The sequence below is a fragment of the Chelon labrosus genome (genome assembly GCF_963514085.1).
Source record: "Chelon labrosus genome assembly, chromosome: 9".
Taxonomy (NCBI): domain Eukaryota; kingdom Metazoa; phylum Chordata; class Actinopteri; order Mugiliformes; family Mugilidae; genus Chelon; species Chelon labrosus.
The window spans coordinates 13,501,813-13,517,644 of record NC_140359.1 but is presented as its reverse complement, the minus strand read 5'-3'; the positions used below and the strand labels follow the sequence as shown (position 1 = coordinate 13,517,644).

At 42.4% G+C, this 15,832-nt stretch overlaps 1 protein-coding gene across 2 annotated transcripts in view; it reads right to left on the bottom strand.

Annotated features, from left to right (window-relative positions):
- Nucleotides 1-8,100: 8,100 nt before the first annotated feature.
- The window catches only part of LOC311492421 (uncharacterized protein), a 28,995-nt gene continuing 21,263 nt past the window's right edge, over nt 8,101-15,832 (bottom strand). The window contains exons 5-16 of one of the 2 annotated variants that reach the window (XM_084550699.1): nt 13,819-13,962; nt 13,422-13,499; nt 13,116-13,267; nt 12,945-12,999; nt 12,394-12,468; nt 12,172-12,280; nt 11,478-12,014; nt 10,584-11,210; nt 10,398-10,493; nt 10,131-10,270; nt 9,602-9,653; nt 8,101-9,487 (exon numbers count right to left, since the gene is read on the bottom strand). In XM_084550699.1, coding sequence (XP_084406825.1) covers nt 9,351-9,487; nt 9,602-9,653; nt 10,131-10,270; nt 10,398-10,493; nt 10,584-11,210; nt 11,478-12,014; nt 12,172-12,280; nt 12,394-12,468; nt 12,945-12,999; nt 13,116-13,267; nt 13,422-13,499; nt 13,819-13,962 — 2,202 coding nt within the window. In that variant the 3' untranslated portion in view covers nt 8,101-9,350. The remainder of the gene's footprint in view (nt 9,488-9,601; nt 9,654-10,130; nt 10,271-10,397; nt 10,494-10,583; nt 11,211-11,477; nt 12,015-12,171; nt 12,281-12,393; nt 12,469-12,944; nt 13,000-13,115; nt 13,268-13,421; nt 13,500-13,818; nt 13,963-15,832) is intronic. The other variant, XM_084550700.1, reaches the window with a different exon arrangement.

Below are 15,832 nucleotides of genomic sequence, written 5' to 3'. Positions count from 1 at the left end.
GTGTATGCGTGTGAGACCATGTGTGGGTGCCGGGGGAGTAAATGGGTGGTGGTTGGCAGGGTTAGTGTGATTCTCCAGGTGGCACATAGGGGCCCCAGTTGCTGCTGCCCATTACCAATTACTCCAAGTCCCTTACACCTGTAAAAAACATTAAATCTTGACCAGTACACTAAAGTAAGTAGTACTTTTTTTGTCTGACAGTGGCAGACAGCTAAAACGATTTCAAGGCAATGCTATAACCAACTGTTCATTCAAAAGGGATCATTCAGGCAAAGCCACAACTATTATGGTGCTACTATTCATATCTTTGTATGAGGCCATCACAGTTTCCATACTAGATTCATGCAGGATGTAATATGATTGCTCTCTGGTTTAAACTACAGAATGGTCTTTGTTGGAGAGATCTCATAACCGTGCAATGTTCCAGCCTCTAATGGGCAATTACATTAAAGGCCCGGCCATTTATTTATTTAATACCATCGCTACCATGGCAATGACGTTCGTCTCATTCGTAGTAGTGCGCTGTTATTAAGCATTTGAGTTTATTTCTTAAATCTCCACATTCACAGAGAAAAAAAAAAACATGTCTTCAGTTTTTGTCACCTTGAGTAAAGATATCATAATGTCAGCAAAAGACGTTTAGCCACAAAAGTGGGGAGGAAAAAAAATCTGTTTGTGAGGAACAGAGAGAGAATATGTTTTGATAGATGACAATGGTGAAGTTATAATCACTTTGCCATGTAAGTAGGTGGAGTAAGGAGCTGCCTCCAAGGTTCAACAACAGCAGGAAAACAATCACCAGCAACCACTAACTGTGGTTACTCAAAATGAAATTGAAAGGCATAATTAACAAATATAGACTTGAAACGTCTGCATATGCCTTATGAGGGAGTAAAAACAATTAAAGGACTGAAAGAATGAAAAACTTTACACAGTAAAGCCTATTGACAGGTTGAAGCCATTCACAAAGCAAATGAAACAAATTGGAAATGGAGCTCTCTTTAATATTCAGGGTGCCCCCGTATTCACCCTATCAACTTCCGAGTGTCATGACCGCTTGCTCTGATCCACAGTAGGGGTTCTTACATCCCTGATCCAGGGTCACGGACAGAGCTAGCGGGCCCCAGCGAAACTCTGAACCAGTAAAATTAATTGCCACCAAAACAAAACTTCTCACCCATGACTAATTTTCTGGGGGCAAATGTGTCACAGTCATTGTTGACTGGCAAGATATTGTAATTTGGTTATGCAACAGGGTTCTCGACGCGGGTCACCAAACATTTATGCTGTAGAAATGACACAAAAACAGGAGACAGACAATTGGTCTCTTTGACCGCACACAAGACGTGTGTTGTCTGTTCCCCAGAGTGAGTAACAACAAACGCTACAACAACAAGCCCACTAGCATACAGCAGCAAAAACCCAAAGGCCTTCCACTGCCACATACAGGCCTAACACGTATAGGTGTGTTATGTTCCTATAGTGCAGTTACAATGTAGATATTTTAAAATAATTATCATCTACTCATCATGTATACATGGATTTGAACTTGGACTGAGATGTGAACGTTGCTAACCTTGCAATACCTTGCAGACGCACATGGGACGCAGATAGGAAAGCAGGGGAGGAATGATGGGAGGAAATGGTTTCATGGCAGAGCTGACTGTTTGTATTAGTGTATCTGAAATGGGCATCGTCTGCTAGCACTCTGACATGGTGTTGCTCTCGCCTTTGGCATGCATCCATCCCGTCAGACTGACACGCACGCACGCACACCCGCCGCCGCACACACGCTCGCCCGCGTGCAACAGTGACACACGGAAACGCACGTCGTGCATTTAGCTTGCCTTCCTCCGACCTCCCCGCTGTGTCTGACACAGCACCCATGATCCTTTGCCTCGCGGGCTGTGAGCTGTCAGAGTGACAGGGCATGAGGAGGTTGACATGTGACGCTGCGAGACAGGATCAAATGTGTCATCATCTCCTCAAACAAAGAAACAAAGAGATGAGAAACTCTTTTTTTTGCTACATAAGCTAATTCTTGTCAGTAGTATCGGAGCCAGGTCTGTTTTTTTTTTGTTTGTTTGTTTTGTTTCATATCTTCTAATTTAATTTAGTTAGTTTCCATTCTTTTACTCTGCAGGGACAAAAAGGCAAAGCATTGCTTTCCTACAAATAAATTCAGTCTAATAAGCAATGTAAATGTCATGACTTATTTGTTTTGGACTATATAGTGAATATATAGCACTATTTGAAGTTGCAGTTTTAAAAATAACTTAATGTAATGAACATACTGATTCAAAAATGAGAAAATTAGCCCAATAGGAATTTGACCTGAGCAGACAGAGGTGTTAAAATTAGACTGGGACAAAAAGTATAGAAGATTACTGCAGTAACCCTCCTCTCTGCTCTTGTGTTTCTGACAAGCTGTCATCAGGGAGAATATTCAATATGCGTACACACTCACACACACACACACACGTCTCTTCAGGTCTCACTAGCTTAGTCCAATCTGTCCTGAGCTGTCCAGGTCTGTGCAGTCTTAGCAGACCACACATCCACATCAGCTCTTTATTGTTCCTTCCACTGTGGTAATGGAAACAGAGTCAATGCAGCACGGAAGTCTAGGAAGAGGCGTCCAATGGCTGTGGGCCCTGGGCCCTGCATGGCCCCTTCATGGTTGGCATCTCCTTATACTCACACACATTCACACACACACATTACTGCACACATTACTCACACCACATTTCTCTCCCTCTCAGGATTTGACACGCACACACACACACACACATGCACACACACACAAGGGAGATAGGCATGCCACACTATAGTAAAAACACACACCGCCCCTGCATCCCTTCAAATGGTAGGAAATCCTGGACATGTCGAGCACATTTAGAAAAATACTTGCGGTTTTTGGAGAAATTGGAATCACTTCATCTCGGAGTAACGTGATGCTGGTCATATTAAAAAATGAAGGGGGTGCCCATATGGAAGCCATTGCAGACCTCATGCATGCACATACAAATCAAAAGAACCCCATCCCAGCTGCTAATGAGGGTGACCGTGGCGTTTTTATGTTGTTATCCTACTGTGTGGCTTAGGTAATGGCTGTAGGATGGGTGGTTTCATCCACACCAGTGCAGGGGGGTCTAAGTGGTATTGTTACAGCCTAAACACATTTTTATGGTCTTCTTACCCTAAGAAATATGGTATCATAGTTCTACACATGGCAGGTAGGGTTTAATGGTTGGTCGACAAGCTGGATTTATTTACTCTAAATGTCTCACATGAGCCAAACTGATACAGAGGCAGTTTCTCTGACTACAGTGATGTAGAATAGAATAGAATAGAATAGAATAGAAGACAGGGTTTCATTTCCATGTTGCAGAGGCCTTGTAAAATCAAAACAGAGCTGCAAAATTACTGTTTTTCGTTCTTCCCGTGCACCAGAGTGGCTTTCACAATTTCTAATTGATCTTTGTGTGACTAAAGAGATGTTAGATGTTGTGGCAATACTTGTCAGAATGCCGCCCCTGGTTTTTGTTGGAATATGCGTGTGCATGACAGAACGGTGCCTGTATATTTGTGCATCTGTGTATGTACCTGCGTGCTCCGCCGCTATCAGTCTTGGTCAGGTCCCTGCCTGGGTGTGTGAAGGTTTGTCTCTCAGTGTTGTTGCAGCCTGTGTAATCATTGTATTAATTATTAGCTGTTTGCTCTCCATCATCTACCTCCCCCGGGGCGGGCACCGTGCCGGGGCTGCCAAGGGCTGGCACTGGGCGTCTCATCCACTATAAATCTGCACGGTTAACATCACAGTCACTGGAACAGCAGCGTGAAGCACCGGGTGTTATGTCTTATTAAAAAAAAATTAAATAAGGATGATTTATATAGCTTTTTACATCAAATTAATCAAAGATGATGTGTTTTTTTTTGCCTGTCTTTGTCATTGTTGTGTTGTTGTTTTTTTCTTTTACAGCCACATAAAGTGAGCCTGAATCATGTAGTTTAGCCAAGAAATAAACACTGTGTCCCTATGGGCTTAGCCTAAATGGTGTGAGAAAAGATGTCTCACATTATCCTGGTTGGTGTCCTCAGGCTAGGCTGTGAATTAGTCTCAACTCTATCTGATCTCATATGTGTCTTTTTCTCACACTGCCACCGGCATATCTCCATCACTCGCTAACACACACGCGCTTATGTACATTTGTCTCCCTCAAATGCTACCATCGGCATCGCTCCTTCAGAGATACTTGTGAAATGAATTGTCTAAAGGAAAGTCACAGCATCTGGCAGTGATTATGATGCCACAGGCAGTGTGTCTGCAACACAGGGAGGGGATGGGTGTGTTACTAACATGGGGACAGGGTCTTTCACCCCTGTTAGTCTTTAGGGTAAGAGACAGCTCACCCCATAATTGACCTCTGGGACCTTATCCGCATTTACACATTGACTTCTGACTTCTGACAACGATTTAGACTTCAGTTTAAATCATGATTTTTCATTGACAGTATTTCTCTATTCTTCAAGCAATATTTTTCTACTGCTGTGCATTTAAGCCCTATGAAAAAGTGTACAATCAAGCCATCCAAAACACTTAAAGTCATCCAATGGATTGAAAGCAATTTAGAAATTCTTAACATCAGACTCTGTTATCCATCATTTATCTTGGACAGTTTAGATTTGGTTGCCTTTCGGCTGTTACCGCAGCCTTTGACGAGTTTCCCATTTCTTTCAAATTCAATGATAGTTATAAAGACCAGAAAAGATCATTTTAGCAAAACACATTTTACGTCAGTTTACTGAATGGAAACATAAATGATCAGTAGGAAGAAAAAAATCCAATAAAACAAAACCAGAAAGGAAGAGATTTTTCTCTGGAACCACGGCAGAGTTAATAAAAAATAAAAAATTACTTATGGTTTTAAGAGAAGCAACAGCTTTTCATTGTCCAAGGCTAATGGCCTGAAAATGAGGTAAGAAATTTAGACGTGCCTGTTGCTAGATTCAAGATTTTTTCATCTTTAGAATCAGGAAAATAAAGCAGTTGTAGATTCGGTTGCATTAATTAACAACTACCAATGTTCCCCAGTGGTTTCCAAGCACTTTGAAGATTCCTTCACAATAGACTGAGAGACTTAACCATTTACAAACTGAATGGGGGGAGAAAAAAAATCTGTGATTGGATCACAATGCCACATGTTGGCTGATCGCAAGCACAGGAATTGTATCGTAAAAAAGCAAAAAACTGCCTCTTGGGAATCATGTCAGGAACAATCCTGAGGTGGATAAGCTGCCAACTAGTTTTCGCCGATGACTGGTAAAAAGAGATTTTTTTTTTTAAATCCATTTTTACATCTTGTGCTTCAAGACAGAGAGATGTTCTAATCCTCTGTTCATTGTTAGGGCTGTGTGGGACTGGCCGAGGAAAATAGCTTTTTGATGGCAATGGAGGGAGTAGGGAGCTTTGCCAAAGAGGGCTTCAGAAGTTAATGGGCCGGTTTCTATGCTGACAGTAAAATCTTGGCTGGAGCTGTCATTAGCTTCCGAGGCGTTATCTACTTCAGCGGTTTTGAAGATTATCTTTAAAGGGAAAACAGCAAATGACAATGTCAAGAACAAGAGATGCGTTCAAAAGCAAAGGTTTAATCAAGACTTACACCACATGGAATTATCACCAAGCTAAAGCTGATTTATGTTGGATAACAGTTTAGAGAAATTCTTCCTAGATAACTGCTGTAGCCTTGAAATTGTCTCAAAAGCAAACTGCACGGATTTCACTTTTTGATGCACCACCACGCTAGAAATGGAGTTTCTACTGCCAGTGAGCAATGTTTGATCCACTGGATATAATGTTGCCTTTGGTGACAATTTGCCCTGCAGAACAAAAAGAGCCAACAAGAAAATGAAACACATTTTCTCGGGGAGGGCTCTTACATGCAGGTGCTTACAAACACTGATCTGTTATTCAGCAAGGGAGGAGAGAAATGTTTTAAGAAAAACACCGCATGCCTGAGCTCCGTGAAACCTTCACCTAAGTGGAGCACTGTGGGCATTGCAAGTTTTCACTGCACGTTAGAGCGGGGAAGATCCAAAGAGGGAGTTTTCTTGCCCAAAGACTGGCAAAGTAATCTGAAGCCTACAGGAGAGAGGAGGTAACCCTGTCCCTCGTGTTTCCTTCTGCAGAGCACTGAGCCAAAAAGCGCTCTTGCTTGCACCCAGGTGCTAGCAGCTATAGTAAAGAAGGGAGGCTGAACTCAGAGTTTTGAGACTGCTGTAGTAAGATTTTTGTCTCCCGTATACTGACACCTCTCCCAAAAACGTAATTAATCACCAAAAGTTTCGGTAAACTATTAATTTAACCATGACAGGCAGGAGTTGAGGAGCTGCTTCAGAAATGGGGACCTAAGAATAGACAGCATCTGCGTGTTGTGTGTACATGTATTTCGTGTTTCACGCGTGTATCCATGTCTATGCGCATACGTGCCTGCGCTTATCCTCTCCACCAAGTATCTCGGGGGTTGCCAGAATCTACTTCAGAGCAGAAACCGAGCCAATAAGCCACAAGCCATCAGCAGCCAGGTCAGATTAGGTTTCCGTTGTTGGCATTGTGCTGATAACGCTATAGTGAGTGGCACTTCCCTACCGCCATTTCACCTCGGCCATCCCACACTTGTCAGTCGTCCACCGGTCAGATAGGGTCTGTCAGTTAAAGAAGAGATAAAGGCAAAGTCGGGGGGGCGGGGGGGGTCTTCTCTGTTAGTTTAGCACCACAGTCAAAGGGTTTTTGTTTCTGATGAGGGTCACAGAAGGAAGGGACAGCCTTAAGACAAAGGGGAAGGAGAATTGACTGGCACATTAGCCGGTGTCTCCCTATCACTCTGTTTAATCTGAAGAGACAAGGGATCTCTTGGAGTTCGTGGGGATGACCATGGGAATGGGGAGCTGGCAAATCGAGAGAAAGGGGGACACAACTGTCGAGACTGATTTGCCTTCACGTTCCCTGCGCACAGATGCCGTCTCGCCCTCGCTGGCTGTTTATCTTTCTCATGCACGCAAATGTAAAGTTACATACCCCGCCAATTTTACCGCTTTATTGCCGCTTTAAAACATTAATGAACAATCTTTTTCTATCTTTCTATCTTGCTCATTTGAGGTTTTCACGGTCTTCTCCTTGCAAACCAATTAGTATTTCATAAGAGGCTCATCACCTTTTCACACTTATCACTAATGATTAGCCTTCTGGGATAACTTCGGCAGAATAGTCTCCTGGATAGATTTAGTCAGTCTGTCAACAGGCATCAGTTCAAGCAGGATGAGACCCATGTCAGACATTACCTCTCTATTTCAGAACAGAGGCACATCTGCCAAACACTGTTATTGAACTGGCACCACAAGAGCGTGACCTAGCCGCCCCATAAATATTAAAGGTGTATGGTTTAGAAATATTAATGTCATATTCAATCAATCATTACTACCCGAGGGGAAAATCCTGTTTAAGGTGTAAAAGCATTAGGAATTTTTAGCTTTGGAAATGTCAGGATATCCCGCTTCAGAAACGTGTGCAACAATGAGCCTCCTCTCTGCCTGTCAAAATATTTTGCCTTTTGTCCTGAGGAATCTGTTCATTTCAGCGAGCAAGCTCTCAGTAATCTCACCTTCTGACAATTTGGGAAAGCCAATGTCGCCACCTATTGGTGCGAATATGCCACTACAAGATTTGTTTTCTTCCTGTCTTTAGGAATCCATGTTTAAGTTCAGCAGAATAAGAACAGCGCGTTACAGAAACCGTGTTTACTCATGAGAAACTTTAATATTAGAAACCTAAATGTTATTAGAAATTTTCCTGTGAATACTTACTCTATTAATAAAAGCAGAACTTTTGCTGTAAATGTCATGATGTCGTGCAAACTATTGAGAGAGCATTGCGTCTTCTTACGTGAAACTAAATCAAATAGAAAGAGACATGTTTTCACAGTTATGTTTATGACTCCGTCATATAAGTTCTACCAGGACAGGTAAACCAATCAGTTGTTTGATTTTACTAGTTTGGACTGGGGTTAAGACACACATCTGTGCCCAAGAGACCCTACAGTCGCCACTGAGTACTACTTGATAGCAAGCGTGCATTGCACATTTTATTATTCTATTATCTTTTCATTTAAAAGCTCCCCGCCTCCTTAAAAGTAAGAAAACGACATTATTTTTCTCCAAAGATCTGAAACAAGCACATGACTGCACCCACACTGGCATGATTAAATAACAGAAATCCTGTAAATCTCTATTAAATATGGACAGTAACATTGCACAGTAATGCTAATATCCATTATAGATTTGTGATTAGTTGTGAGAAAAGGAAAAGGAGACAAACGTTTTAAAGCCGTTTAAGTTTGTAGAGGCTATATATTTGTAAGTTTGGAGTAAATACAAAAAAAAAGAATCAGATACAGTGAAACAAGCATACAACACAAACATACAAACCAAGACTAGAAAAAGAGACAATCTTTGATGCTTTTTTTATACATTCTTATGTACAGTGCAGAGTAGATTTCTTTTTTCATTCGTGTCTTAAATGCATTAATTTGTTAAAATCCAGATGAGAAAAAAAAGACAAAAAAAAACAGACACAATGACAAACTGAACTGATACACATCGAAATATGAACAAAATACAGCCCATCCAAAAAACAGAGTTACACAGGTGTCAAACGCAACGCCACTTTCCTCTGCTTTTTCATCATTTGTTATGCTTCTGTTCTGGTTTGGGTAATTAAACTGTGCTGTGAGACTGACAGTAACAAATACAGTGCTAGGAAATAACTCAGGAGATACAGGAAGATGATTATAAGACGATGTCTCATACATGGATACAAATGGTGAGCAGAATGGAATGCTTGTTATGTGTGTGGATCAAAAAGAAAACTATACACTATAAAAAGCTGTTTGTGCTTCTTAGAAGAAAAGCAAGTTTGTGATCTTTTGCCATTGTGATGTGATCCCTCCCACCAACATCTCTACTGTATCTCAAAAAGAAATAAGTTATTTTGGTCCAGGAAAAAGGTCTTAGCTATTATATCCAAGAAAATGAGGCTGGGTAATTTCTGCACACTTGTGAAAATAATTTGTTTTCCTCCAAAAACATCAAAATAGTGAGTCACACTTCTTCTTTATGCTTTTCTACAAAAAAAAAAAAACAGAGAGTCACGTTGTCTTTATTCTTCCAACAAATATAGAGAGTACAAAGTTTCAGTGGGAGGATTAAGGTAAGAACATGCATAAACGTGAGGGGAGATGTCGTCCCTGAGTGTGTGTGTCTGTGTGTGTGTATGAGTGTGTGCCTCTGTCTGCCTACATGGTCTCCACATAATTGGCGGGGAATAAGCCTTGACGGCCGTCTTTGCTCCTCCCCCTCCACCAGGCTTTGTCCACCGTTTCCACATCCCTGATGATGTCACCTGGTTCAAAGGAGATCTCGGATTCGTCCCCTGTGGGAGCCGCAAGATAACACGGTGAAGACCTGATAATCGCGGCGTAATTATTGTAAATGGAGGCACTTTATGTGTACACGTGTGCCGATTATCCTCTAAATGGCAGCTTACCTGCCTGGTAGTCATACAGAGCTCGGACGCACATTTGTCGCTCGGCTAAAACCTGGATTGGAGAAGAAAATGGAGTCAGAGAAAAGGCTATAATCATGGAATATAGTTCTTGGTTAACTAAAAAAAATATATAAAACACTTTCATAAAACTTTCTCATAAGATATATATATATTGTCAGAAGATCCCATGAAAAAGCCAAACCCATCAGTGATTTCAACTTCTTTCTGATGAGTATTAACAATTCTTTGTGTCATAAAACACAACAGTGGTCCAAAAACTATTAAAAATGCATCACTGAGCAACGCCTTTCATGTTCCTTCATTGTTCTTCACAGTTTAGTTTAAATGTCTCAAAGACAGAAGATCAAGTGGTAAAATCAAATGCATGATATGAAGTAGGAGGATATACAGAAGGAATTTAGGATGAATGCCTGAAGAGTAGGAACATCATTCTAACATCTTATTGCATTTGTTGACTATAACGACACTGTCCCTGCATGAGTACGATATGTCTGTGTAGACAGAGCACCTCCTCATCCTCTCCATTTTCTGAGATCTCCTGCTCCTCATCCTCAGCGATGTCATCCTCCTCTCCAGTGCCGCGGAGATCGTGGCACGCGTTCAGCTCCGTCGCGCTGCATTCTGTGTCAGACGGACTCAGGGATCGCACTGAGGAGGACCAGAGTGACAGGCATTCATCACAGTCCGACCAGAGCAAATCAACAAATGCACTGATCTTACATCACTGAATAACATTTCATAGTATAATGTTGTTTCAACTGATTTGTTGTCGAACCTATGCCATTCTGCTCCTCTGTGTCCCCATTTGTGATCCCATTGGTGGATGGGATCACAGCCTCGTGTTTGATTTCTTGACATACTGGTTTGGTATCTGAAATAATTATTTGCAAGTTGACACTTTATCAAACATCATATATTTTTTTCCAAGTCCAAGTAACAGGATGCAAGACCACATAGCTACCTGAAATTTCTTCTTTCTCTGAAAACTCTTCAGGCACAGCAGGTGGCTGACCTTCTTCTGCCTGGTTATTCTCCCCATCATCTTCATTCGCCTCCTCTTCATCTTGAGCCATCTCCACCTGCTCCTCTAGTAGCGCACGCTCGGTTTCCTGTTTGAATCCTTCTACCTCCTCTTCCACCTCCTCCACCTCCTCCTCCTCCTCATGTTCCTCCATCTCATCCGCCTTCACCTCTCCCTCATTGTCCTGCTCCTCATGCTCCACCTTCCCCTCCTCGCCCTTGTCCTCCTTCTCATCTTCCTCCTCGTGCGCTTCCTCTGCCTCTTCTTCGTTCTCAATCCGCTCCTCCTTCACCTCCTCTTCGTTGCCATCTTTCTCATACATCTCCTTCTCCTCCTCTTTCACCACCTCCTCCTTGTGTTCCTCTTCCTCCTCATCTTGTTCCTCCTCTTCTTCCTCAGCCTGGGCCGGTTCTGCGGGAGCAGTGCAAGGCTCCGGTTGTGTTTCGGGCTTAACCTCCTCATGCTCCTCCTCGTCCTCTTCCTCATCTTCCTCCACCAGTACAGCCTGTACTTTGTAGCCAGTGTCTGAGACCAGCTCAGTGTGCACGTGACTGGCTGTGTTGAGGTCTGTGGATTGAAAATTTAGACAATTAAAAATACACAAAAACACAGCAGCTAATTTATTAAGCTCAGGTGTTGCCTAAAGGCCCATGAAGGCTAATGTATACGTGTGTGACAGAAAAACAAATACTGCAAGTTCTCATGGTGCGCATCATAATATGGAATCAGTAGGAATATGGGGTTACTTCACGAATATGGCTGCAACTCTTATTTACATCTAACAAGTTATTTTAAACAGTTTTTTGTTTGCAATTGCAACGTGTTTCACCCTACCTGTGTTTGAATGTGGATTCTGGGGAAGAGGAGCTGTTGGAGCCTGTAGAGGAAAACCAGACTCAAAGAAAAAATCTGTGTGCTTGGGTTGGGTTTTATTTGTGAGTGACACGGGCAGGACGTCTGAATGTGTCTGAGAGGGGTCGTCTTTTACTAAACTTGAGGACATAGAGGCGAACAGAGTAGGGGAGGCTGGAGGCGCAGAAGGTTCTGTGGGTGATGTGGCTTTGGGCTCGAAGACTGACTGATCGTGGTTGCTGATTTGCGGAACGCTGGGCAGAGGCAACACTGGGGCGGCGGGGCGGAGAGGCGACGTGGGCGGCGACATGGGAGCTCTGGGCCTCTGCGGAGAGCTGACGGGGTAGAAACCGGGGCTCGCGGGGGGAGACATGGCGCGGTAAATGGGGGAGGGAGGAGCCCGGGAGAAAGGGGAGACGAGGGGAGAAGTGCGAGGGGAGGATGCTGTGCTCTCTTCCGCTTTAGAGAAGATGAAGGCTGTGTCTGTCAGGCTGCGCTGGTATCGTCTGAGGGGTTTGCCTGGAGAGAAAGATGTAGTTTTAAAAGCAAGTGTGCATTATACGTGCTAAAACCTTCAAAGTGCACAGCTATCCAGGGATGATAGTTGTGTTTCAATGAGCCTGTCTGGTACTTTAAGTGAACATAACGTAGCATCGCTCTCTGTTCAAGTTCATACCAGTGCGAGAGGATCCAGGGCTAGTAGGACTTTGTGATGATGATGATGACAGCTGCCTGAAGAACTCTCTGGGGTTCATGGAGCGTTGGGACACTAAGGCTGCTGCCTCCTATAGGTCAAGTAATAATCAATAAGCAAGAAAATGGCGCATATGTCACAAACATCCTGCACTTTAACGACAAATACCGTAAAAAAAAATGTACCTGCCCAAAAATTACTTACTGCTGCTTTCTCTATGGACTCACTCCTTCTAAGACGAGCCCTCATGTCTTCCTCATGCTCCCTCTGCTGCAGCTCCTGTCAAATACAGATCATCAATACTATTTTCATCATTTAAAAAGTAAAGGACGCAACCCTTGAAGCTTCAGACAATGAGAAACTTGAACTTTGTGACGTTGGCCTCCACATAATGATTAGCAGCGCAACTGCCAACACAAAGCAATACCTAGTACAGCTCAGCTTTTCTATTTGGCATCCCTCTGCGCGCACACACACAATCAATTACCCTGACCTCTCATAAATCTCAACACACTGTACATAGTCTGCACTCACACATCATTAAGTAAAGGCCAAAGTTAATTTTGTAACCCACGTGAGGGATGCCTCCTCCAAACCATTTCTCCATGCAGCCCTCTCCTAAACCTTAGAAGCTTTTCTCTTCTTCTCATTCCCCAAAAACATGTGGTACAATTGAAAATGTGTCATATTTAGACAATTGTTCACCATGTTACATGGAGAAAAATGTAAAATTCTGGCAAGATCTTTTCTCTCACCCATTTTAATTTCTCCTTCCTGCGCAGCGCTTCTTCCTGCTCTGCCTGTTTTCTCCTGCAAGACAGAAAAACACATAAAAAAACACACCATATTATCGCCGTCCTAAATTATTACCCAAAATTTAATTAGTGAGTAGTTTAACCAGTGAAAGTTAAAAATGAATGTCCAACCTCTGCTCCTCAATCATCTTTAGTTTCTCGTTCATTTTTCTGTCTCTCTCTTCCGCATCCCTTCGTTCCTTCAGAACCCTTTCTCTTTCAAGGCGCCTCCTCTCCTCTGCCGCCCTTCTCCGCTCCTCGTCTTTCCTCTGCTCTTCTTCGCGCTGACACATAAACAGGGTCACAATATGAGACTGGTTTAAAAATCAGACACTCGCTCCCTTTAATGGCTCTCTTTATGTCAAAAATAAATAAATAAATACATCGAGGTGAGCTATATTTAACCATTCAATCAGGGTGAAGCGTGTTTTCCCATACCTCTGCTCGTGCCCAGAAGGAGTCTCTGTTTATTAGTCTCATCTCCATAGCAGCATTTGTTTTTCTATAATTTGTACCCTATGAGAAAACAAACAAGGATAGGGTGATACAGTTCTATAAATTGTTAAATTTTCCAGATATTCAAATAAAATTTACATTTAGTATTGTTGTTAATAGTTTTCACTAATTATACCTAAAATCTCAATTTCAATTATTAAAGTCTATCATTTATTTCAGAGGAATGACTTAATAAATGCAGTGAAAGTCAAACTTAAAACCCATCAGTCACTGAAGAGGTTGCCCAAACTGAGTTTTAATCTTAAAAATGTGTCATAGCATGTATAGGAAAGTCTCTGTCTCCATCTGATGGACAGATGAGGGATTGCAGGAGACTCACCACCAGTTCCTCCTTGTCCGCAGACCTGGAGCTTCTTCTCACCCACTGTGTAGGAGTGTGGGCTTGGGCCTTGCTGAGCTCAGCTCTTATCCTCTCCTCTGTCACATCCTCCACCTTTTCTGCACTAATGAAAGCATGTGCTTCCTGAAACATGGAGGGAGAGAAAAAAGAGAAGGCAAGTGGAGTAAGACAGATGTGAATTTAATCCACCTTGGCTGTACTTTAGCCCCACTTTCTCTCTCTTTCTCCCTCTCTCTCTTGTACACACACACCCACACACACACACACACACACACACACACACACACCCACGCACACACACTGTAATCCATACATAAGTACACACAGCCTCTCTGTTTTCTCAGCGTCCGACTTGGAGTTATGCAAACTTGAAGCCAAACAGTTGTGCAACTGCTTCAGTAATAAGGATTGTGAGAGAACAAAAACACCAAAGGCTTCAGTGTGAGGACGAGACTCCAAGCGGTTTGGATGGTTATGGACAGCAGAGGGGGGAGGTGGGGGAAATGAGAGGTAGAAAAAAACACAGAAATCCCCTCAATTAGTCCCTTAACACTCACCAAGTGCAGGTTCTGCTGCTGCATTTTGAATGGCTCTTTTCTGAATATACATTGCTGGAAATTAACTAGCCTTATGATTCAAACTGTGAATTTCATTCTAAAATGCAAGTTTCTTTTTAAACAAAATTGCACACAAAATAACCTTTTTCCCTTTAATGCCAGGTATATGAGCACCTCTTTGTTGAATCACTATGCGCTGCACATTATATTACCATTAGTGTCCAACAAAATGCGTCGAAACCGTTTGAAAAATTAAAACTTAAAAAGAGACCTTCACCTTTTGTTTGAGTTGTTTTCACTTTGCTTCCCCGTTCCAGTCCCATCTTAAGGGCTTAACACGCAGCAATACCTCAAATTCAGTTGATACTGAGAGGTGCTTACAGAGATGCTTACACCAAAGACCAAAGTACGTCGTGCACTGCTGGGCCATATAAGCATTAAACATGAGCTGAACTCCAGTCTGTGCATGTATACGGGCATTTGTATGTGGCCGTAGCCTCATAATTTCCATGGAGAGTAATTCCAGGCTTGTTGATGGAGTTCCAGGTCTGTCAGCCTCCAAAAGGAAACCACAGCTTTATCTGAGTGACAACACTGACACTGACACTGAACAGAGCATTCAGTGTGCCCTATAATACATGTCAGTATAGTGTATAATCCATATCAATCTGGCTGTCACTGCCAACTGCACACAGAGTTGGCCCAGCGAACAGACAAGCCGTCCACAGTGCTGCCTGTGACAGTGAGAAAATCCTGGAAACATACCGTGGCTTTCAGTAAAAGCTTTTTAGTAGCGGAGTGCACTGTTAAGCTCTGAAAAAATGCAAATGAAAAAAAAAAAAAATCCCTATGTTTGTGCCTTACTGACAGTAATTGATAAAGCACAGGATATGACTCCTACTCATTTCAGGCCGCTCTATTAAGGTGACAAACTCACATAAAACGGATAACAGAATGGTTTTCTCCCGGGATAACATCTGCGTATATGTTCCTCCCTGAAAACTTCACACAAATCACTTCTAATTGAAGGTGATTTGGCTTGGAGTCATTGTACGGCTGTCAAATGCTGGGAGTTTTTTACATGTAAATCCTCCTCCCAGTCAATGTTTTACTTATTTATTTCCACTGTTTGGATAGAATAGAATAGATTCAAGTGGCAATCACAAGGCTTTAGAATCAACTCAGATTACAATACGATAAAATAGCATCAACCTGCTCAATCCCACAAGCTTTCTATATGAACTCATAGGATTGCTTCAGTAGTAAACTGTACTATTTAGAAGAATGTGTCATGTCGTAGATATTTTCACAGCAGAAAACTCAATATAGTGGCCAAGTGGGATGTTGCTTGTGAAACAGTCTTTTTGGGATTTGTGGCATTGATGACCTTGGCTGTGGAAACTCGCTAGAAAATAACCTGTCTTGGAGGGAGAGGA